Source organism: Copidosoma floridanum, unplaced genomic scaffold (genome assembly GCF_036245765.1).
Source record: "Copidosoma floridanum isolate Cflo_tuat_1 unplaced genomic scaffold, Cflo_Japanese_pri ptg000021l, whole genome shotgun sequence".
NCBI lineage: Eukaryota > Metazoa > Arthropoda > Insecta > Hymenoptera > Encyrtidae > Copidosoma > Copidosoma floridanum.
This window is the reverse complement of record NW_028321898.1, coordinates 26,052,522-26,077,258: the sequence shown is the minus strand read 5'-3', so window position 1 is coordinate 26,077,258 and position 24,737 is coordinate 26,052,522. Positions and strand designations below refer to the sequence as shown.

The 24,737-nt window shown below is 42.9% G+C and overlaps 1 protein-coding gene across 1 annotated transcript; it reads right to left on the bottom strand.

Moving 5' to 3' along the window:
* LOC106639189 (acetylcholinesterase) lies at positions 1-24,737 on the bottom strand. The gene is made up of 8 exons (XM_014352674.2): positions 24,485-24,737; positions 16,108-16,563; positions 14,863-15,093; positions 13,738-14,029; positions 13,020-13,655; positions 12,407-12,568; positions 11,057-11,235; positions 1-537 (listed from the first exon to the last, which is right to left on the bottom strand). Exons 2-8 carry the CDS (start codon positions 16,547-16,549, stop codon positions 377-379), a joined length of 2,103 nt encoding a protein of 700 aa, XP_014208160.2. The 5' UTR covers positions 16,550-16,563; positions 24,485-24,737; the 3' UTR covers positions 1-376.

Sequence of the window (24,737 nt, the reverse complement as noted above, 5' to 3'; positions counted from 1 at the left end):
AAGCAAGTTAAGCGCCTTGAGCTCCTGTCACCACCTCGTCGCCCGATCGTCAGGCCGATTCGCTCGTCGGAAGCGCAGCATCGGTGCTCGTCCCATTGGACGCGTCCTCCTCGGTGCTCTCCTCCGTCGCGTTGACGTAACCCTCGTCCCACGACGTGGACGCCAGCCCTTGTCGCTGGTCCAGCTGCTCGGCACCGGTGCTGCTGTCGTTGCTGATATGTCAGTGTTGCGGGTGGGCCAGCTCTGGCAGGCCAGTGGTAACAGTCGCGTGATCAGTGGTGGTCGGGGACGCCGGCAGACGCAGCTCGAGGCTTGATATGATCGCGGTGGTGTTGGGGACGGCCGCCGGCGTCGTGGGGGCCAGCTCGGCCGGGAGCTAGACCGGTCCGCGGGGGTGAGGCCAGAGCTGCGAGGCCCCGGACAGGGCGCGCAGTCCCATCGTCAACAGGGACATCAGGAGGAGGCAGGCCCCTCGCGAGTCCAGTCGGACGGGGGACGAGCCACTGCAGGTCTCCTTGGACGATTGCTCGAGCTTTGCTGGAATCAATCGAGAGAGGGTTATTACTCGTTTGGGCGCCTTTGCAATTTCTCTTGTTTTGGTCGTATTATTATCGATGAATCAGCTATTTCGACGGGTTTTTTTTTTTTTAAATAACTCCAAGTAGGGACTTTTCGAGTCAAAAAACGATGCATTGATCGAAAGTTACGTAACGTGCAGTTGGCAAAATTAAATCACCTTTAAATTTTCATGTTTTGGGTCTTGTTTCCAATTAGATTTTTGGATAACCATTATTTTTCTGATTCATCACGTTGTACGATATATGTAAAAAAAAAAAAAAAAAACATTTCCAAAAGCGTTCAAAAAATTAAATAAAAATTTGTTTTACAACCAATCATTGTTCATGACTCTTCGTGAAATTATCTGACAGAGCTGCTGTTGAGTTAGCTTTTCGAGCATGATTTCACGCGCGTCCCTTGAAATGGCAAAGATGAACCTTCGGGCATGGAATCGCGATTTCCGACGGAGTAGATACCACAGTTATTGTTCCATCGCTCCACCAATCAAACAGCCCACGATAAAGCAACACAGTGAACGATCGCATCCCAACCCTATAATATCCGCTCGTGCATGCGGTTCTCGCAATAGGCCGTCACTCTCCCCCTTCCCCCGCAGTCAAAACAACCATAACAAACCCAAAACGAGCTTATTAATGCGACGTTGCAGCGTTTGTTCCGGTTCGCCCTCCCGGAACTTCTCATCCGTAAGTACACCCACTCGAAATTTCCTGACTCTGGCTGATTCAAAGCCATCTCGAGCCGTTTGCACGAGTCAATCTTTGCCAAAGTCACACAACCCTCGCGAAAAGTTACTCGGGTGGAATAGCTGCTCTTCTGCGTTCCGTTGGATCCTCAAAAATTTGGTTGTCAATTTTAATTGCCTATACGTGCACTTCTTTGGAAAATAATGTGCGTTCTTCTTCGTACATTTTTTTTTTTTTTTTTTTTTTTTTTTTTTTTTTTTTTTTTTTCACCAAATTTGGTAAATTTAAAAACAAGATATAATAATGTATAGGAAACGAATTTCAAAGGGAATGATACTTGGCAAAAAACTAGGTCGTCCATTCGTTGATAATGAAAACGACATTGCAAATAACAAGAAAAGTGTACAACGATAATTCACGTGCCACAACGTTTTGTAAATACTGCTTTTATTGGAGACCAAGTTGGTCAATGGCGAAAAAATTCAACGTAAAAGAAAAAAAGCCCGCATTCGTGTACGCGCTATTAAAAAACGTCATTTTGTGTATAACTCAAAGCTTCCTCTGCTCTAATGCAAAACATTCATTTTTCCAACAAAACCCTCGCCACTCCAATTAGGGATGATTACCTTTCCCGGAGCTTTGTCGAAAGTTCTTTTGCAAACCCTCATCCATTCACAACCAGCCGTGAATGGCCCCTGCGTCAAAAGCTGCGCACCCCTTTGCGCCTCCAACGCGTGAAAATCTCTCTCCCCTTTGAGCCCTGAAAACTCGTTTTGTATGGCAAAAAAAAAAAAAAAAATAAATAAATAATAACAATAGAAAAAATCGCACGAGATTCCGGGCGCTACATTAGGCATTCCCTTTTCCGGATGGGGGACCCGGAAAATGGTAAACATTACCCGGAGAACGACGGAGCAGAGAGGTAAGTAAATACACACCTTTATTAGAGAGAGAGAGAGAGAGAGAGAGAGAGAGAGAGAGAGAGAGAGCGAGGGCAAAGTACAAAAGGGAAACGTCGGATGGAGGACTGAGGGAGGGAGGGGAGAGGGTTAAGTGTCTATTATGCCGGAATTGTTTTTGTATACGAGAGAGAGAAAATTGTCCCGGGCGCGAGAAAACAGACGTACTCACTACATAGGTATACGCAAAGTTCAAAGAGATAGCAACAGACGGACAAACAGTTGTTACGCTACGTGTATACGTGACTGGGGGGTGGTGAGGGGGGTTGGTGTCAATATATACCACACTCTGGCGGCTGAGTTTGCCGCAGCGGTCGTGAATTATCGAGATCCGGGCTTGGCTTTGCTTGGCCTCGAGAGCGAGCGTGCGTATGTGTGTGTGTGTGCACGAGTGGCCTTTACCGATAAAACAGAGGAGATACAGGTACGGATGGACACGGCAAAGGTGGATACCTGTACCAACGCGGGGTGTACGCGTGTACGATGAAACGTTGAAAAAAATTGGCACAAGAGATATAGGATATTTAAAATTGGCATCACAGGCTTTTGCAAAGCTTTACTTTGTCCTGATTAATATTGTAATTATCTTTGGCTTTGATTACTTAAATATCTAATTTTGATTTTATCACTTTCATCCTGTAAATACGTACAAATGTACACCGAATTCGGTAAAAGTGATGGTTTTTATTTTCCATTTTTACTTATGGTTAGCTCAGAATTCATTTAGATTAAAATAATTCAAGAGTACAACTACTCAAAGAAAACCTCATCCAAAAATCCCAACAGCGTTCCCAAATCTGATATTTTTCAGAGATATTTTTATACGTACGCGCTAGTATGGAGTTTCATCATCAATGGAGCTATAAAAAAATACCCTTTGAGTCCGTAATAGCACAAAATTGTTAGTTTTTATGGCAGATTGTAAACAGTTTTCACAAAGTTGACGTTGTAAATCGATACAATATTTATTTGTATACAAAATCATATAGGACATTGAAAAATTGAGATACGTTACTCAGGCATATTGTTATAGCGATGAAAAAAAAATATACAAATTATTTTAATTAATTACTAGGTATTCAGTGATTTCGAGTCATACCGAGGGGTACCGAACCTCTTGATTTCACCGTGACAGAATGAGTCTCAACGACTGAGCCAATCAAGGTGACAGTAAAAGAAGAAATAAGATAATGTTGAAAAATATAATTTTTCATGTGAAAATGATAAACACAACAATCCTCGATAAAACCATTAAAATAAACAACCAATAAAAAAAAACTATCTTTTCAGAGAATTTGATTAAAATCATATGCTGTACATTCATTCTAGAGGGTGTACCGCTTGTATACGATGAAATTATAATATTCCAGTCTTGTCAATGCACGCGAGCTCCCACTTAGTAAATTATACTTTAAGATTACTCATAGTTACGAAAAAAACAAAATAAATTGGCTTGATTATTTTACGGATGAGTGAAAAATCGACAAGTAACACGCACACATCCGATGCATGACAATGTATCTTCGAAAGTATAAGCTTGTCGATACATCACGTACATACGGGGAATAACTTAGGAAAAGTATAGTACGAGAAGGTTCCGTGTTATTCGGTTGCCCTATTCACGTGATAATGGACTAGGGTATTACATACATCAAGATGGAAGAGATGAGGCACAAAATTTCGCTACTGAGAGTCTAATAATAGAGTAGAGATAAGGAGCAGGAAATATGCCATTCTAGGGCGAAGCAGCGTACCTAATTAAGACTCGTCGAGATAAGCCCGATTAGATGGGTGGGGCTGCCGAGGGTACGTTGGATGTGTGCCAATGTGCCTATGGTCTTTATGGAACAAAGAACGCGGCGAGGCAATAAAGAAGCTTTTGCACGGCCGAAGGATAAAGTACTTTCGATTTTTTTTTTTTTTGTTATTTTCTTTTTTTTTTTTCCGTGTACCAAGGACTTCATGTTGCAAGCACTATTTTCATAATGATGCGAACTTTAAATCTTTGAACGTGAAAGTACCTTTTTTAAAAAGTTACCATTTTTCTCTTATCACACTAAAACTTTGGAGAACAACCTAAATACCAAAAAAGGTCTTTTGTAATCCTCCCTGCGAATGGCAATGTACATTTTTTTTCCTCAAACCCATTTAAACACATACACCCATTTCGTCCTCTGCACCAACGTGTTTCCCGTCAGCTGGTGGCTTGCCAGAGTTTTATATTCTCTGCTACACGTCCAAACCTACGGCTCATTGAATTCTTTCGCTTTCTTTGGCACAGTACGTTTCCAAAGACTATTTTTTCTCTGTACGCGTCACCTATTTTTCTTGCCTTCTACTTACGTAGATTGTACTTTCCTTTTTTTTTTTTTGTGCGAGAGTATTATGATTATTTTGTTTATTTAAAATTGATAAAAAAATTTAGATATACTCCCTAGGTAATTGAAACGAGTGAGCATCAACCACATACACTTTCTCAATGAGATGGTATATAAAACAGATAAACTTTTTCTACGATCTCTTTGCGGTGATATTGCGACGAAAGCAGAAAACTCTACGTGCGATTCTCCCGGGGTCTGCCGCTCGGACGTATTTTCTCAAACTTTGTCCATCAGACCTGCGTTGCACCCTGAGTATAAATTTTCCCCAAATCGAATTACGGATCAATTGTAAAAAAAAAAAAAAAAAAAAAATATATCTTCGACCCACCTTCTGACCCACATAATACTCGTCCGAGTGGAAGTGGCAACTGTAGGCGCTTAGATATCCTTTCGCGATATCCCTAGCGCACAAAAAAGAAGGAAGATACAACAAAAGTAGAGAGTCACGGACCGAAAGGAACTGGAAATGGTTTTTGGCACGCGACAAGAGGCCCCTTTACGGCAGTGGACAATGTAAGCGGTAACGAGATATCATCATCGTCATCTGGACCATGTTTCGGTACCAATAGGAGGACGCGAAGGACAATTTGGCCGAAAGGAGCCGGGGCTTTCGTTGGAATTTTCGGAACATTTTTTCTCCTGTTTTTGGTTTTGCTTTGAATTTTCAACTAGGAAAATCCCCGGAAAAATCTTACTTTCATCGCATCACGGGCTCACGGAGTAATTGGGGAAACTAGGAAAGTTCTCCCTGCCCCAAAAAAAGTCAAGAAAATTAGTCGTCCATCCGTCCACGTCAGTACCACTTACCAGCACAGCCTTCGAACGGTGGAAAACCAAGATGTGGGGGGGGGGGTAGGGAGGCAGGATCGAAGGTAAATAGGAAAATTTCACTACCACCCACGCACTCGAAGACAAACACACGCTCGCGATCCTTCCATTTCAAATTGTTTTTTTCCCCTCCCCGAGCGACGTCCCCCTCGAAAAAACGTGCTGTTTACCAGGGACGTCCTTCCACCGCACCACTTATCCCTCGAGGCATACGTGTCCCCTTGCCGTGTGTACACACAAGCGCGTAAGACATCCTCCGAAAGGAGAGACAAGGATGCGAGGAAATCGAATTTGCTTCGGCGCTCCTATCGCATACGTACAAACACACGGACGCGGACGAGCGGTTTTTATTTTTATTTTTCTTCCAGGGAAAAGGACCTTGGTAAACACGTGCGTATTCCCCTGTCGTCGAATGGGGGCTTTGTTTTTAAGTTTTCCCGCACCATTGCGCTACAGCGGTCGATCCTCGATCCGATAGATGGGAGGAAATGAATTAAATGTACCCCGTCCTCGGCGCTCGGACGAATCGACAAGATTATTCATCGAATTTCCACTCCACTCGATCGAAATATACGGTATATATTTTCTGCAATCAGCATGCAAGCCCCTCCGACTCGAAATAGCACTCGCTATCAGCGACGTAATTTTAGATTCATGCATGTATATATACGTATATACCTCCGTAGGGGAGAAAAAAAAAACAATTGGAAACCACCCGTCCCCCGAATCCCGTGGGAGCACACCTGCACTCATTCCTCAAAAAAAAAAAAAAAAGAAATCTAACCGCAGAGTTAAACAAAGAATCCTCCGTAAAGTCAAAGAAAAAAATAGGGGGAGGAGGGGCTACTGCGTCAGACTGAAAAATTGAGAAGAGGTGCTCGAGCGATTGGCTTCCACTCGTTACTCTTTAACCGCACCACTCCGCACGTAAACGCGCACGGATTTCGTAATTCACGAGCCAATCCCCCTCGAACGCATACACTTTATTGGTTTTTTTTTTCTTTCTTCCTCCCATTCAGGAGCCAAAAACACATAATAATCTTCATCAAAAATACACCACAACGCACGACAACGTTGTGTACACCCCTAAAACACCCCCATTGGCCAGCAGCACTTTACCTACGTCACGCCAAAGTGCCAGCAGCTGGAGTCGTTGCATCATCAGCAGTCGATTCACACTTGCAGCCCAAGTTTATACACGTACACACGCCCGCACGAAGAGAGTTCCCCATCCGCGGATGCGTAATGTACGCGCAGCCTGCATTCTGCGGTCATACCCACACGTACACACAACCCAGTCGTCCCAGCATGAGCGGGAGGGGGGGGTGGCGTTCGTCGTCCCGGCGCGTGACGTCAGAGCATATAGCCCCCGAGTCATATCCGCTGAGCCAGGGGGAGCCTATTGTCCGCCGAGAGGGAGTAGTCGGGCTGCTGCGTATTATATACCAAAAGCCCTGCTGACTGGTCCTCTCTCTCTCTCTCTCTCTCTTTTTATCCCCTGGCATCGACGTCATAACCTAGTTATTTCGCGCTCACCGAATGCTACCCCCCCCTCTTTGGTGTGTAATACACGGCGTGTACGTAAATATATACGTGTATACATATATGCGACCCCCCTCTCTCTCTCTCTCGGCTTTTATGTGACGCCGGTAAGGCTCGGTATTATTTTTTACGAGGCTTCCTTCGTACGTCCTCTCGGGTCATCTCGCGCTTGTACGTACACATACGTGATGTATACGCCGTTATAAGGACCTGTAACCCAGTTAGATAAATCTCCTCTATTTGGCTCCTGGAGTTTTTTTTTTCTTTTTTATTTAACTGTCGACGGTTCGGTTTGACGGGATCAAGTGCTTTATTTCAGCTTCATTCTTTTTTTTTTTTTTTTTACACTAATTATGAGAGAGTAAATTAGTGCTGTCCAATTGCCTCGTCAACGCGTGCGAGCAATTTGGGTAGTTAACGGTAAAGCTGGACCTTTTTTTTTTTTTGTTTTTTTAACCCACGTTCGGATGATAAGCGATGGAGATGTCATGTACACGGTCTCGAGTCGGAAAATCAAGTAGTACAAATCGGAAATAGTCAGCCGGCCACGTGCTGCTCGTGACTCTTTTCCCCCTTCCCCTCATTTCTGTGGGTAAGTAAAGTCTGCACGTACGTGTGTGTGTGTGCATACACAGGCGCGTGCGGACCCTCGACTTCGTTTCAGGTCAGCACACGCCGTGCCACGTGACGGGAAAAAACAACCGGAGAAAAGGAAAGAGAGAAGGGAAGGAACGCGCGTAGGGGAGAAGGACCGCGCAACTGCAAATGTAGAGTAGGTACGTGAAAAAAGGGGAGAGCGAGAGAGAGAGAGAGAGAGAGAGAGAAAAGGTGAAGGGACCGGAGGAGAAGAAGGGAGGCGGGGAGCGGCAGCTATTTTTAGCTCCCATCCGCCCACGCCGGCGTCGCTCCACTGCTTTACATCTCCGTGCACCACTGTTTCAAGCCCTCCGGGCTTGGTGTGTGTGCGAGTTGTAGGACACTGGCCCCTCCTCTTTAAAGCTGGTGTGACAGTGGTTGCTTGGCTCTCTCTGCAGATTGCTACAAGGGGTACCGCACAAGTGTCCTGTTCGAGCTGGAGTGCGAATAAACGGGGAAACAGTCAAGATTACGGATGAGCACTACCAGCATTGTGGATTTTTGAAAAAAATAAAATAAAATAAATAAATAATGGTAAATTCACTCGGGCTGATGCGACGGCAGGAGAAATTCCATTCCAGCAGAGCAACTCGCCGAAAATGAGAGGTATACAATATTGCACGGAAGAAAGAGGATTCGAAGTGGAGGGTGGGGGTGGAAAAGATTGCGAATTTGCGAGGAAGAGAAATAAAGTCTCGTGTCGCTAGCTTTGGAGTCTCGAGGGCGCACGAGAAGGGACGTAAGTGATATATACGTGGTATGATAATCCACTGCAAGCTATTTTCATCGCATACAAATGACGAGCGTACAGAAATGAGATTGCAGGAGAAATCTACTACCCACTTTTCTTTTTTTTTTTTTCCTACCCGAGTTTGGAATTTTTTTTCCATACTGCAGTTTCTCAGAAAACGGCTTCTGTTTACCATTGCATTTTCCAAAGTCGTTGTTTGGACGTACCTGAAAAATCCCCGGTTCAGCGGGGCGCTGCTAACCTTACAACCTTATAATTGCCCGCGGTAAGTAGTAAAGAGTACGCATAGTCAGCCCAAGCGAAATTAAACAGGAATCAGAGTATATTACGCTCCAGAATACGTACGTTTACTTTTGTTTTACTTTTCGCGAGATAGACCGTCTATTTTGGGCTTCCGGGGCAGCTCGCTGTTATCCGAAAGTAGTACAAATCAGCGTTTAGTCAGACATTCGTTTTTTTGGCCCAACAAGCCTGGATTACGAGGAAAAAAGTGTTTATAGTTGAAAAAAAAAAAAAAAAAAGAAACTGTTTCATACTTAACGGGTAAAATCACGATTACAAAAATACACATACTCAGACGAGAGGAGATGGAAGGAAAATAATAACACTCCCACGGCAATTTGACTAAAAGCATCTTAAAATAGAGCGACATTTAAATATTTTAAACGCTGTTTCAGCGCATCTGCCTCGTTGCTGTGATAGCTTATACGCGTAAATATATACACTCGTACCAAAGAAAGAGATAGAAAGTGACAGTTTTTTTTTTTTTTTCAACAAAAATTTATGAACTCGGTACACTTTTAGAGCCCTACTTGTACCCGATACGTGAATAAATGATTGTATGTAGATCTATTAGAATCCCAAACGAACAACGTCAACCAACACGTTATCTGGCCTTAACGAAGCCGTCAAGCACGTCCGTCTCATTACCGCGAAAAGTATAGCGATCGCACGTCCCCGTTTGCGCGGGAGAAAGATGAGCCGATAACATAGCCTCGAGCGTCAGACAATGCGGCTTCTCCAGCAAAGGGTTTAATTATGAAAAGCATCGCCCGGCGCGCTTTACATCAGAGACTTGTCGTCCCTAATTAAGTAGACATCCTTACCCCTCGAGGTGGTGACGTGTCGCGTGTAAGGGATGATCGCACGTATCCGATATCTCGTCTGTTTCGCTCTCGCGTGTTTGACTTTTTTTTTTTTTCTCTTCTTTGTGGTTTTTCTTTCGACACCGACGTTTCTGTATTACCAAGATTGACACACACTGGCAATTTGATACCACATTTCGTAGGAGCAGAGCCTCGTTTTCTTTAAATCGCCCCAAGTAATTTTTTCAACAGTACCAACAGTGTCGAGGAAGTTTTTATTTAGCAATTTATCGCTCGGCAACTTGGAAACTATTCGTCCCGAGTGCACCCCAGAGCGCGATTTTTCACTCGTAACAACCAACCGGTATATTATATATGTTTATATTATTGCATTCGCTGTTGATGATTATCTACCTCGTCTTTGTCCATTAACTCCTATGCACGAAAAATTCACGTCTTTCTTAAATAAAATAAAATGAAAAAAAAAAAAAACATATAAAATCGATACCTCGTAAAGAGACAAGCTGGACTCTTTTTCTCAACTCATCGATCCACCTGAAATCTCACGTCCGCACAGTTGGTGAGCTTGAAAAATTCATACATCTGACGCGCTAGCCCGTTCCCTTCGACCCTTGCACGTTTATTTCGTCCCTGCCAATTTTCTCTCCCCCTCTTTTGGCTCTGCCGTCCAAGTGGGCCAGTAGTCGACTCTGACTGAATAAATCACACACGTACAACTCTCGACGACTTCCTTCCTTTTCCACTCGCTCTTACTCCTCATACGCGTCGTATACCATGAAACTTGAAATTTTTTTTTTTTTGCTCATCGTCCGGACTGTCCAAAGAAACATTTCAACTCTTCGTTTCTCGCTACTTTCGAGATCAAGCGACTACATCGTCGAGCTTATGTTAGTCTAAAAAATAAAAAACCTTTTCGGTATATTTTTTGTTCCAAAGTTGATGGTACACCACTTAATCCATTCGAGTCCCCCAATTAGTCAATATAAACATACCCCCCTTCCCCCCGACGTTTACTCAGGGAAGTTTGGAGGAAGCAAATTTCATTAGGCTGGGAAAAAGCTATCACTCGGTGTATAGTTACAAAGTGTCAATAGTGAGGATGAGAGACAATTAATGGAAAGCCGAGGGGCGCGCCTCGACTCGAGTAAGGGTGAGAACTGAGGTATTCCGAATGCACTTGCGACTCAACAGGTGTCGGTTCAAGTGTGCGTGAGTGTGTGGGTGACGAAGCAGGGGTGGGGGGAAAGAGACAATTGACGAGCCGCTTGCTGTACTTGTATGTACCGTTGGAGTTGAGAGAGTACGTCGGTGTGGGGTATACTTGGGATTACTCTCAGTTTGGGTTCAAGGAGGAGAGGCTGAGTAATACATGCGAGTGTTTGTATCGGTTGGACACTCGATAAAGATGACGATACGTTTTGGAGAATAAACTCGTGTCTTGCAATCATTATTATTATTTTTTTTTTTCCAAACGAGTGCCATTGTGCCATAAAATTTTTTATTTTTTAATGTCAACTGTCGAAAAGCTAACTCATAAAATGGGATAGTGAGAGAATATGAGTTTAAAAAAAAGACGTTGGTTTTGACTTACAAGTGGAGGAGAGCAGCTGCGGCAGGTACTTCTTCCAGAAGGCGCACTGCCTCGCCCGAGGACCGTAGCCGATCTCCGTTGTGTTGATGTCGAGGGTCAGGTACTCCTTTTTGTCAGCCGTGTGTATCGGCCAGGCTGTTTCTGTCCAGGACGAGCCGTCGTCGCCAGAGTTTGGATCGCTGGAAAATATCGATTGTCCTTTATTCGATTTCGTTTTTTTTTTTTCCTTTACGTTTCATTGCTGCTATTCTGTAGGATACATTTGAAGGGACATACCCGGAGAAAATTCGATGTACCGTAACTGATAAGAAAAGATTGATGGTAACGATTGACAAGTCGTTTTTACTTTTACATTTTTATTAATTTTTAATGAACGATCGATGCTATATTTGAAGCGTTAAACATTGAAGAAAATAAAACATTGATCTGCAGTATCTTTGTCTACAGTATGGTAAGGTATCTAAAAAAAAACAAAGTTTTTTCCGACGTACGAAGATAATGTCTTTTCTTATCACATAATTTCTTCATTATCAATGACTCGTAAATACACTTGATTCCTGAAATTACTTTCAATAGATCCAACTATTTAAGTAGTTTCTTGGTCGCTTCAAAATTGAAGACAGCTGCGAAAGTGCTTCCGACAGAGTCAAAAGCCGTTTTTAGTATCGATGCAATAAAAATTGCTCCAATATTCGATTGCAACCACACTATACTAAATCGTATCGTCACTTGAACACAGTAGCGCCCTAAATTCTTAACTTTTTAATAAAACGACGATAAGACGAGATCGCGTTTCAAGGCATAAAAACCTCGAGGCGCTCTGACAAATCGTTTTGTCCCATTGCACAATTGTGTCCCATTAAACCAACAGCGCCGAAAGTACAATGCAGCGCGCCAACTTCATAAACTTTGCCTGTAAAACGAAACTTCTTCGATCCGCACGAAAGCACACGCAAATTCGAGAGTCTCAAAGGTCGTCCCGCGCGAGGGTTACCTGTTTTTCTTTTTCTTCCTTTTTTCACGACACGCCGTACTTTGCGAATAAAAGGCCGGAGCTTTATGAAAATCTCGATTCCCCGGATGGAAAAAGTTCCTGTTTACGACACGCGACGCTGCATATTCATAATACCATCACCCCGTTATTATAATTGGGTGTATTGGGTAATAAGCTTCTCTTGTCTCGCAAAAATAAACTTGTGCCTACAGTACGTATGCAAATCTCACAAGAGGGAAAAGCAAAGTGTGCGATATTTTTAGCATTATTCATGAGGACGAGTAATAATAAAGATGAAGTAAAAAAAAAGAGGGAGGGGTGGGTGGTAGATGAAAGTTAGTGAATGAGCTTCTTACCCAGTTTTCGCAAAGTTAGCCCAGTATCTCATCATCCTCTTGGACAAGTACACCTCGTCTTGCGTGTACTTCTTTTTAGGGTCGAGTGGCTCGCCGAATATGTAACTTATCTCGTCGGCGTGCATCACGCCCGTCCACCTTGGCCATGGATTGTTCACCGACCTGTCACCAACACCGAACGTTAATTTTTTTGCTTCGTTTGTTTGTTTTTTTTTTTTTTTTTTTTTGATGGCAAACGATCGCGGTGGCATTTGCATCGGAATGGCTCTTTGTTATTATGCAAAAAACGTTGGTGTTGATTTTGATGGCTCTCTGCTCTTTGACTTTCAAATATCGAGAGGGTGGGAGGAGTAGATTAACACCGTAGATTTGGCGAGCGAAGCTTACAAAGCGCGAAAAATTTTCTTCTTCTTAAAGATCCTACAGTTTGAATGAAACAGTTTTTTTTTTTTTTTTTTTTTTTTAAGTTTAAGTATATTATTGAAAGCCATTGACCGTGGCCATAAACTTATACTCACATGCACTCACGAGCCATCTTTCCCACCAAAGTAATTGATAATAGACAAATTCACTACGGTACGCTGAGGAAAGGAAAAAAAAAAAAAAAACTTACCTGTGCGTGTAATAGTACATGTAGACCTTGTTCCCCGTCTCGGCGTACCTCGTCGCAAACTCGTTGACGTTGCACGTGAAGTGATAATCCCCAACGATCTTGTCGAGGGCGTTTCTATTTGCGTCCGGATCATCGGGTCTCAGCCAGTCCGTGTACTCGTACATGATGGCCGATCTTCCGATCGGGTTGACGTAGGGATTGAGCTCGCTGACCGCCCGCACGAACTCCTCCCTCGACACCTTCACGTCCTCCGTCCCGTCGATCCTGAACAACTCGGTCAGGTAGTAAATGATAAAGTAGAAGCCCTCCTCGGTATTGGAGCCCATTAGTATGCTGGTCTTCTTGAAGCTGGCCGTTTTCATCGAGTTCTGGGGCGTCTCGTCGAGAAAGGCGCCGTCCATCACCGGCACGAACGGGAACTCGCATATGCCCAAAGTGCCCCACTCGCTGTTCACGAGGTCCACGGCTTTTTTCGTGTGCAGGCAGTCTATGACATCTCGCAGGTTGCTACGCTCGTGCGGACAATTCACCGCCTCGGCGAGCCGCAGGCCACGGGTTATCGACTCCTCCCGGGATATTATGGCCCAGGGTGCAGTTGCCGAGCCAGACTGCATTATCGCCTGGTTGAACAGGTGCCTACGAACAGTGGAAATCTCGGTAGTTCTCGACATTAAATTGCTCTCCTTGCTATTGATTGGGGAGCAAAAAAAAAGGTCACCTCGACAGCGGCGAGAGCAGGAGCAGCGAGACGGAGACGGCACCGGCGCTCTCGCCAAACAGGGTAACGTTGTCGGGGTTGCCACCGAAGGCGGCTATGTTGTCGCGTACCCACTGGAGGGCCATCATCTGGTCGAACATTCCAGCGTTGCCGGGGACGTCGGAGGTGCCGAAGTAAAGGAAACCGAGACTGGCCACGCGGTACTGCATAGACACGAGGATCACGTTCTCCTCGGACACGAGGGTCCTGTGGTCGTACACGTCCAGCGTCGCCGTGCCCGAGTAGAAGCCACCTGTGCGCATGGGGTTGTTTGTTTTTAAACAGGGGGAGGAAAAAAATCTTCAATTTAGTTTATTGCATTTTTTTCATTCCGGGACAACAAATGTAGTACACAAGAATTGGTGTCCTGCTTCGTTCATTTGGCAATTCTTTTTTTTTTTTTTTTTTTCTCCATGCTATTCGTGAAGAGTAGGAACCTACAGACGCATACATCGCTGCAGAAAGACACGCGTACATACGAAAGGATCGAATCGATAGTTGGAAAATTTGATACTCGCAATTCACGAGCGAGGGAATAAGGAGGGCACCTGCACACGTGTGTATACATATAACGTACACGAGCGGGTATACAAACAACAATCGTTAACCAAAGAAGGTCGTCCGTATCGTGTGTGCATAGGTGTATGTATACGGGTTACGTAAGCTCGTCCGTCGTTCGTAACGTATACAACCTTCCGCGGCATTGACATTGATCCAAATATTTAATTGCCGGTGAATCGACGACGTTTACCTACTGCTGCCGCCGCTAATGAATATTCAAGAATAGCGAGCAAGCGAGGCTGGATCGATTCGCTGGGCGTTTTATCATGGGGGAATCGATGTCACATGTGGTTGGGAATCAACTTGTATTTTTTAAAAAATTGGGCCGGCTTTTATACTAAATTGATCCTTGTGCAAAGGTCTTCAGCACCGCGTGTACGTGTCTGACTGAACGTAGGTTCATACTACTTGCTACACAACTGTACATCTACAGCTAATCGGTTCGGTATGCAAAAAAAAAAAAAAAAAAAAAAAAAAAAAGATAACGCGAGTGCTTGCTCTGAGAAGGGAGTAGGGATAACTCACCACCGAATATCCATACCATGACAGCGGCATTAGTCGGCCTGGGCCTGGGCGCGACGACGTTCACGTAGAGGCAGTCCTCGCTGAGGGGCGTGTTGGGGTTCCACATCATGGCCCCGGAAAAATCGCCGAATACCGTGTCAAGGATCTGGACGCAACTGTTGGGCGGCTTCGTGGCGTTGAGGACGCCCTCCCACTTTTCGGCAGGCCGGGGGTGGCGGAACCTCAATTTATCTGAAAAGTAAACAAAAAAGAGATTGCATTTGATTGTCCGCTCCGTGGAATTTTTTGAGGATTCTCCGATATTGCCGATGACGACGCGATAATACCTCTACATTTTCCTTTTTTTTTTTTCTTCACAACGTTTTGTAGTCGTTAAACCCCATTGTTTTATTCATGTGCAAAATAAAAAAGCCATCCGCGTTGAGGAGGCCTGGCCCCAACCGAGAGTCGTGTGGTAAAGAAAGAGAGTGTAAGAGTGCGTGTGTGTAAGCGAACATCGTGTCTCTCTGAGCGCGCCACTGGCGTCGTGGTTGCGATCGAGGGATTACGTAAGTGTAATTGGGACCAAAGAGAGGTGTTGTGGTTATTTTAATAAATACGTGAATTAAAGTCAAAGTCGCTCTATGTTATTCATTTGAACCAGACACGAATCCCCTTTTCAGATAGATCGTGGATAGTGAAGGGCAAGTCGAGAGCACGAATCATCGAGTAGAGACGTACGAGAGTGAATTATCACGGTATTTCCTCTCCAACGGTAAGTCGCTGTAGGGACGAAGAAACATACGTCATAACTCATTCGATATCCAATTAAGAAATCACGTGGCTGATAAAACACAAAACAAAAAAGTCATTTGATCAATTTACAAAGCTTTAACTTTTGTATCGTGGCGTAGCAATAAAACTCCATCACGCCGCAATATATTTATACCCTTACACCACCGTATACAAGAAGCACAGCGCACACGCGAAGGTCACCACAAGCTCCCCCAAAGAAGTGAAAAGACGTGAGATTCCTTCCCCTACTATTTTTTTTTTTTTTTTTTTTTTTTTGTCCACGGGCAGCTCGAGTGGCCGTGAAAAAAGTTTGTAATCCGGTACGTCGAGGAGTCCGTGTTACTCGAAGAATAATAACAACACCCCCATCGTACACCGGCAAGTTTCCTCGCACGCTCATTCAGTCGCCAATGTAACCGTGGCTCGATCAGTAGAAAAAAAAAAAAAGCCTTTCCCGGGGTAAGTACTCACCGATGGGCTTCTGGGCGTAAGGTATCCCGAACCATGCGTCGACCTTCTTGCCGGTGGTCGCGGTGAGCGTGGCGCCCCTGACTCTGCCCTTCTTGGTCCTGACGATGAGCGGGTCCTCATCCTCCGCGGTCTGGGAGGCCGAGGCGAGCTTGGCGCCGGTCAAGTGCTCGGCTCGTGGCAGCATCCCCTCGACGGCGGCCTCGGCGGCGGCAGCGGCTGCCGCGGCCATCGACGCCTCGGCCTCCATCGATCTGAGCGCGGAGGGCTCGTCGTCCTGCAGGTGCTGCTGGCTGGCCTGCTGGAGCTCGAGGTCGGACGGTGCGTGGTGACGGCCTCGGTGGGAGGGCGAGCCCAGCCCGAGCTCGAGCACCAAAAGGAGCGACAGCAGCACCAGGTATCCCCGCATCGGCCACCTACGCTCCGGGTGATGCTGGTGCGACATCCTTCTCGTGCAGCCTGCAATCGAGGGTTGGGTTTTTTTATCGTTTTGTGGCCGGTGAGTGTCTAGTGTGCGGGTGTTTTTGGAGCTGCTCGAGTTTACTGTAGACTTTTTTTTAGATGAAAGAGTTTATATTGGTGTCTCCTTGAAAAAGTAGGGAAAAAAAAAAATGAGACTGTTGCAACACATCCCTACGAAACACGCGCTCTTTCCGCTGTATTATCTTATGGATGTATCTTTTGCGTGAAAATAAACCATAATTAAGTGATGGAAATTCATAAATCACGCACTACTCGTTGCGATGAAATAACTTTTTCTTTTTTTTTTTTTTTTTTCCTAAAGAAATAACTGTTCCTTTTCTTGAGGTCAAATTCTAAGTGGAACGAGTCCAAATTTAGTCTCACCGCAGTAATAAAATATAATTAGAAGCATATGAAACTAGGTAGCCCAGCTATTTATTCATCCAATTTTTCGTGGCAGTGTTTTTCAGTGTAATATCATACGCTTCGCTTCTTTGAGAAATTCGAGCACTGACGGAGAATATTCCTCGTCCTTTTAAATTTTTAGATAAGAACTTTTAAAGAAACTCGTTATCCAGCGAGTAGCACAAAAGTCTTGCTTTTATCTTTTTTTCAACGCGTTCAACACAGGATTCGCATAATAAAACGTACAGCGCGACTCTTTTAAGAAACGCAATTACGGAACTCTAGTTTAAAAACTCGATTTTCCGCAACACAAATACGAGCGTCAACGAAAAATTTGCCTGTCAATTTTAGCGTTTGATTAAAATAAAACGAGAAAAAAAAGGTGAGCTGAAGAACAATGGCGTCCCCTGTGACTGGTCTGTCGTGCGTCATTCCGTATACGAGAGAACCCACAAAAAATGTTATTCGGAAGTTAATAAAAATTTTTCTAAAGGTATAGCTTGGGACCTGCCTCCTTTTATTTTATAACGTCATACAAATTTTAAGGACAATGGGGGTCACATCATTGATTCAACGCGAGATTTTTTTTAGGCGGCATTTTATGGAAAAGATTTTAATTAGAATGAACTATTGTTTGTTGGAAGAATTTTCTTAAAATACTGCTGACGTTCAAGACAGTTTTGAGGAATTAACTTCTCATCTGATTATTTTTCAAAGCAATCTCTACTTTGGTATGGAATAGTTAAAACTTTTATTTTCAATTTTCCTTGAATTTTCTTCTGGCACTCCAATTCCATTTGATACCAATTCTACTTAAACTATTGTGGTGTACGTTTGAAATGAAGCACTTTGTTCTTTGGAATCAATTTCAGTTCATCGAACGATGGGCTTCTTAGCACTGCCACTTTAGTAAGATGATTATCTCTTAATCGATCGACTCTTTGGCTCGGCATTCAAATCATAATGATTGAACTCCATTCCAATAATTTTTAATTAAATCTCTCCTCAAAACTTCTTTCCTTCCACATTTCAATACGAGGCTCAATAGCTATTACTGTTTTTAATTGAATATTACCGCTAGTATTCCATCTGCATGTCAAAGGACGATTGAGGAGAGGATCGTATACGAAAAAGTGATTGCAATTTCTCAGAGATTCTTTCTTCAGTGGTCCCTGATTTCAAGTGAGTGTATGAAGTATACACTTAGGTATATTTTTATGGCTTTTAAAATACTAAGTGTATTTCAAAGTGTGGTACAATGCCTGCACTTTTTATCATAAAGATATTTTGTAGGTTAACGGGAGTTTTTATTTTAATTTAACGTTATTGGTAAAACAGGACTTGTTAACTTTCATATACTTTAGTTAGTTTAAATTTTAATTAATAACTTAACGATAATGATTAATTTTTACCAATAAAATAGTTGAATGATGGTCCAAATTTTTTTTTTTCTCCAACTACATTTTTTAACGAAACAAAAAACAATTAGTTCTCCACGTTACGAGAGTCAAAAAATTTGTCCACTCACTCGGTGAAGGATTTTTCGCAGACTCGCTCGCGTGCTCCGTGACGTCTTTTTCATCAGAGCTCGTATAAAGAGAGAATAGTCGAATTCTCATTTGTGCCGCGCTCACGAAAAAAAAAAGGAAATAGGGGGAGGAGAAAGCTTGATTTTTCCCCGAACAGCTTCTGTCGATGCATCAGCGCTCGTTCGCTCTCAATTGCGCGCAGGAAAAAAAAAAAAAAAAAAAAAAGAAGAGCTCCACTTTTTCTCTGTTCATTTTGTTAACTTTTTATTCTCCGCATATCTCATGGATATTCATGACTTTTCACGAAAAAACGTTCGCTTTTTACTTTGGATTTGCGAAACAGTGTAACTTGGCTCATTCGTGAATTTAAAAAGTACCATACCTATAAACTTGTGATTTAATTTGAATGAATTTAATAAATGGGGATTTCGTTTAAGCAGGTGAATTTAAATGGGACAGCTGCATTTTAATGGACTTTTGCTCATCCGAATTAAGAGTGTAAGATACGAATGAAAAAAAAAAAAAATTGAGTATCGAAAATTAACTGAAAAGGTCAAATCATTAAAATCTAGTAGTGTGATCTCTATTTTTTCACGTGGACTCTAATAAAAAAAAGTCGGTGGTAAATCTCGCAGGATTAAAATTCACAGATTCGCTTATCAGGGACCGCGTGAGTGTATGTACGAGTGTGCAACAGGTGCTCTCTGAACACGATTATCTCGCTCGCTGTTCCTTTTTCGAAATCCCATTACGTAATGAGGTAAGTAACAGCCGTTACGATTCAATGATCGACCCTTGAATCGTTCCCACGAATTCAGCCCATTTCTGTGAAAAACAATACCACTTTTTTCATTTTTAAATTCTTATAAGTGACACACTTTTTGTTCGAACAGCACAAATTGTTAACGTTTAAATAAAAATTACTACATTAAATGGATATATTTTTACTTCGTTTTACTGTGATTGTTATAACGTACACACAACTTTCAATGGGTACAACATAATAATATATACTCTAAAATTCGTGATAATTTTTCTCAGATGGACATTCCACGAGACCAAAATAAACTCTCCGACGCAAGGTTTGGAAGCAAATCTCAAACGAGCACTTAACTCACAAACCGTACACCTACGTAATAATAATCACACACACATAGAATCAAAGCACGTGAGCTCGCGTGCCTGCACGTACATCATATACATACGTATATACATGGAGCCGGTCACACGTGTGTACATATATATATATATACGATGGGACGAAGAAGCGTGCCGGAGCCGAATTAATTTGCTGGGCTACTGTGTGTAAGCTGAACAGCTCCTCCTCCTTCTACATGTGCACGTAATTAACGAAAGCACCCACGAGTAGTCGCTCCACATACGGTCCCCCGATGCATGGAATAGGCACACGCTATTATATTCGCGACGTACCTTCATTTCACGCTCGCACACGATCGTTGTTTAGCGATTTAATAAAAAAAAAAAAATTGGTTTTCTTTTTATCGCGAGAGAAAATGATGCTTAATTGGTGGATACGCCTCTACGATTTTGTTTCCGAAGTCGAACTGTAATTGAATGGAGGGGAGCGTTGCCGAAGGTGTCGGGGAAAGCGCAAGGGACACTTAATTGGGAAACGAGAAGAATTAGGAGAGGTTGGAATAAGTGCTGCTCTAACCGGTGTCAGGGAGGGTCCTAGTGGTTACTGGGTTTTGGTTTTTTTTCTTGAATAACATGTTTTTTAATAAGAGAACGATAGATGTATATATATTTTTTTTAAATTAAATACCTGCATGTTTTTACCCGTGAGGGGTCAGGGCTCATTGAAATTAAAAAAAAAAATATTAAAAAAAATGCTTTTGAAATAAGCTTGAATTTATTTTGGTAGTTATTACAATTACAACGTAGTTACGGAAAAAATACGTGATATTATAACAAGATATCTGGTGTATCAGGATTGATTTAGATTATTTAAAAAAAAAAATTTTTTTCTTTTTAAATATGGAATTTATTACATTGATGAAGTAACTATATTTTAAAAATCAAACGTATAATATTTAAGGTAAAATTTCAAGTGTAAGCTTTAATTCATTCCGATGGTTTTTTGTAATTAATTAATTTAAAATGGAATTAAAAGTACTCGTAAGTAAAATACACTGAGTTGAAAAATTCAACGCGTCGACGACGGTTTTTTAGTTTTTTTTTTAACCCATAAAATAAAAGTGAAAAAAATTCACTCGTTCACAAGCACACGATTGATCGATTTCATCGACCAGCCCAACGAACTCTTCCAACTTTGCAACGCGCAGCACGACCTCAACGGGCTCGAAAAATTACATTCCTCGAAGAACGCCCGCGTCAAGTCATCGCTCGACAACTCCAATCTCAAGCCACCCCCCTGGTTCGACATGCGCCGCAACTCGTGTATTTTTCACCTCATTTGCCCCCTCAACCCTGCACAAGGTTTTTTTCACCCGCGATTTGCTCTCCTGAATCGATCCCAAAACTCACTGTGGTACAGCTTTATACTCCAATCACGTTTGCTCGTAACCCACGCGTGGATTTTCCCAACGAAATCGAAGCGCCAACTCTCAGCGGGTACTCGGAGGCTCGAGCATTTACAAGCTCCGCGCAAACGATGAAGCGAGACCGGCATCCATCAAAAAACTGCTCTCCCCTGTCTCGTAAAACATATATATTCCCATATATTGCGCACAGTGATGGGTAAACGCTCGTGAGTTTATTAGGAAATTTATTGGACCCACCCTCCCTTCCGCCGAGACGATTATCTCCAAGTGCACCACCACCTGTGCTTTTTCTCCCGCGGAGATAAAAACTCGAGGGGAGAAAATGACTCGGTACGTCGTCGAAGGGAGGGGGGGGGAAGCGAGTCTCATCTCCGAGGGAAGAATATAAAAAAGGAGCAGGAGAAAGTTGGACGCGGGCGCGCGGAGTATCGTGGGGGAGAAGAAAAAGAAATTGATTTCGCTCGCGTGCAAGTTTTTTACTCTCTCGGGAGGAAGGGACGATCTTTTCTCTTCTGACTTCTTTCCCCGTCTCTTTCTGTTGGTGTAACGGATATCTCTTCTCCGAAGGGAGCTTACGCGAAAAGCTCGCCTACTTATCGGTTTATCGGCTGCGTCCTTTTCCGCGCGACCGCTCTTTTTACTCTCTCGATTGAAACTCAATTCAGCTATACCGATGCTTGCTCTTTGTTTTTTTTTCCTTTTTTTTTTTTTTTTTTTTTTTTTGCGCCCTATATTGTTTCTCGATCTCGTTGGGCGTAGATTTTTAACGTTTACGACGGCAGCGTGAGTAATGTGCTAGATCACGATTGGCGTCAAAAAAAACAAAGACAATTCAAAGTATACTTTTTTTTTTTTTTTTTTTACAAGCACACAGCCGTGCGGAATACCATTGTTCGTTCACCGAAGCTTGCGAGTATCAAAGTGCTGCCTTGGTTCTTTCATCAATGAGAAGGATTCTAACGCGTCGAAGCACGAATAGACTTAGACACGAATGACTTTTTTTTTCTAAAAATGTAGATCATGGTTTGTGCCCAATGAAATTTTATTTCACTGCTACTTACACGAAAGAGCGTTACAACAAAAATTTTTCTAATAAAAACAACATATTACAGTTCGAAAGTAAAAACAATTGAGAAAAGAAAAAGTGTCAAAGTATTAGATGGCGTGTTTAAATGTTTGATTAAAAATACTTAATTTATCGGATGAAAATTGATTGTCTTAATATTACATGTTCTAATTAGTGGAATGGAATTTAGTCCGTAAAAACAATGTTGAAAATCCCATAAAATGATTGTGCCCAGGTTTGAGTACGAGCGGTACCATTTGTCGTGTTTTTCGATACATCACACAATTACACGACAACGTGAGTACGTACTGCATGTACCAATCAATCCATCCATCATTATATGTATGAAATTGCAGATTAAACAAAAACAGAGTAAGCAAATGATACGGTATGACACAGAGTAATTTTCGTAACGACACATACATATACCTACACACTTGGAGCAAACTCCGCTTGAGTGCACGTATAGATATGTGCACATCGAATCTAGAGCACATTATACACCGTTGCACGTAACGTCGTGCGTCAACCGCGCTCTCAAAGCTCCATTGAACTTTGCACCTCCTCTTCAGTACATACATGTACACTTAATAATATTTTACAGTAAATTTCTCCCCTTCGGATCTACAGCAGACAAATATTACCCACTAGCCACCCAAAAATCCAAAAGCTCCAAACTTACAATGAGCATTGCCTTGTGAATTTGGATTTTTCGCAACGTTACAAAATGTACACTGTGTGTGTACGTGTAGCTTACACTCGAACGACGAGCTTTCGCCACGAAAGTCCAGATCCACCGTACTTACACCACTTTCACGTACCGTATATATTATGTACATGGTTGATGAAACGACCCGCCAATGAGCTGCGAAAGCTTTTTTCGATCTGCAAGTCGAAGAACTAGCTGTTGGTACATTATATACCATACTCATGTCGAGTGGTAACAACGCGACGCAGAGTAACGAAGAAGGAAGAGCGCACAGAGAGAGAGAGAGAGAGAGAGAGCTGCAGTCGCCCGGAGGGCAGAAGCATATGCTTATACACGTAACAACGGCAGTTGGCTCGTAAATTGTGCCCCTATTGTAGCCCATATTGCTCCGCGACGCGTATCACTACGTGTAATATGCCCGGGTTGGAAGTGTCCCCATGTGTATGTGTATATATACGCTTCTTTGTGCGGACGAGCGAGCTTGCAGTGATTGGAGGCTGTCGACGCGTGAGCTTTGACGCTGTCTGATTTTTTTTCTTTTTTTTCATTGTAAGGATACGCGGGACGAGTTGACAGGTGTGGGTCGTTGCTGCTGCGAAACGAGATGAAATGGAAAAAAAAAAAGAAAAAAAAGACAGTCTTTTAATTAAATATTAAACATTTCACTACACTGGCCTTGTTGTTGTTGAGAACTTGTTGTTCGAATACTTGTGAAAATTATTTACATTTTGAATAATAGATGCGCGTTGTGGGACGATGTAACCACAACTTTGGGGCTCCACGTGTAACTTTGGTATTAAATTTTCAGACATTTATGAGGATGGCTGGTGTTGACAATGTTACGTAGAGTAGGACGAGGGGTGTAGACATGTGCACGCGAGTGCTTGTCAAAAGTATATTGCAATTAGGACAACGTTACTAATTGTCAGTGTCGGAAAATAAGATTTTAAAGGGGAGTAGCGCAAAAATGACGAAAGGGAAAAATTTCGAGGACAAAATAAATGAAAAAAAAAAAAAAAAAACACAAGTATCGCATTCGTGTGCACAACGCACTCCAGCAACAACCCTCGAGAAACTTTGCGAGTGCGCATTCAAGCACGCGTGTACGTATATGTACGTGCTCACTTCACATGATGCGCGCGTGGATACGTGTGTATATCCATCCATTTTCCTCTTCTCTGGATGCAATAGGTATAATATACATGTATACATGCGCGCTTATGAGAAATTCAAGTGGGGCACAATGAGAGCAAGCATACGTGCCTACTCGACGTTGTACGTATTGCACGCGTATAAAAGGGGTGCGAGAGCTATCGTTGAAGGAGAAAATTAGTTCCTCTCTCTCTCTCCCTCTCTCACGTTTTCTCTGTTTATGTTATTTTTGAAGAAGAAAAAAAGTTTTGCCAATTCCGCAGGAAAACAAATTGAAACGAATTTCCCTGGACAGGCGAATGAACGACACGAGGCTTCTCGTTGTCAGTACTTATATATCACTTGTATGGGAGTTTCATACATTTTGCTCTCGTATCGTGTGTCAGTACCAATATAGGAGTTACCATTTACCCCCTCCAGCCCTGACAAGGAAAAACCCGCCCTTAACGCAGCTCCAAAAAAAAAAAAAAAAACTAGAAAGAAAAAGTAATTGTTTGAAAAACCCCCAAGTAACAATATCGAGAGAACTCACGGTTTTTCCAGCCAAGGGAAGGATGTTGAACCACGTAGGGTTCGAAGTGGATGCCGAGAAGCCGGCGACGGTAGACGTGGAAGCAAAACCTTGGGACGATAACTGCCTGGTGGACACCTTTGCTCTCTCTCTATTTATCTTCCTCTACGCTACTAACTGTACCACTACTGCTCCGACTGCGATGCTGATTCTCCGGTTGGTTGGCTCCTCTACATCACTTCGGGCCTCTGGCCTCGGGCCCTCATTTTCCGTT

Excerpts from the sequence above, each read along its gene's own strand:
- LOC106639189 (XM_014352674.2), bottom strand. The coding sequence starts at position 16,549 with ATGTCGCACCAGCATCACCCGGAGCGTAGGTGGCCGATGCGGGGATAC. Across the intron at positions 14,030-14,862 it reads CATGGTATGGATATTCGGTG|GTGGCTTCTACTCGGGCACG; the intron begins GTGAGTTATCCC and ends CCATGCGCACAG. Across the intron at positions 538-11,056 it reads GCAGCTGCTCTCCTCCACTT|CAAAGCTCGAGCAATCGTCC; the intron begins GTAAGTCAAAAC and ends GATTGATTCCAG.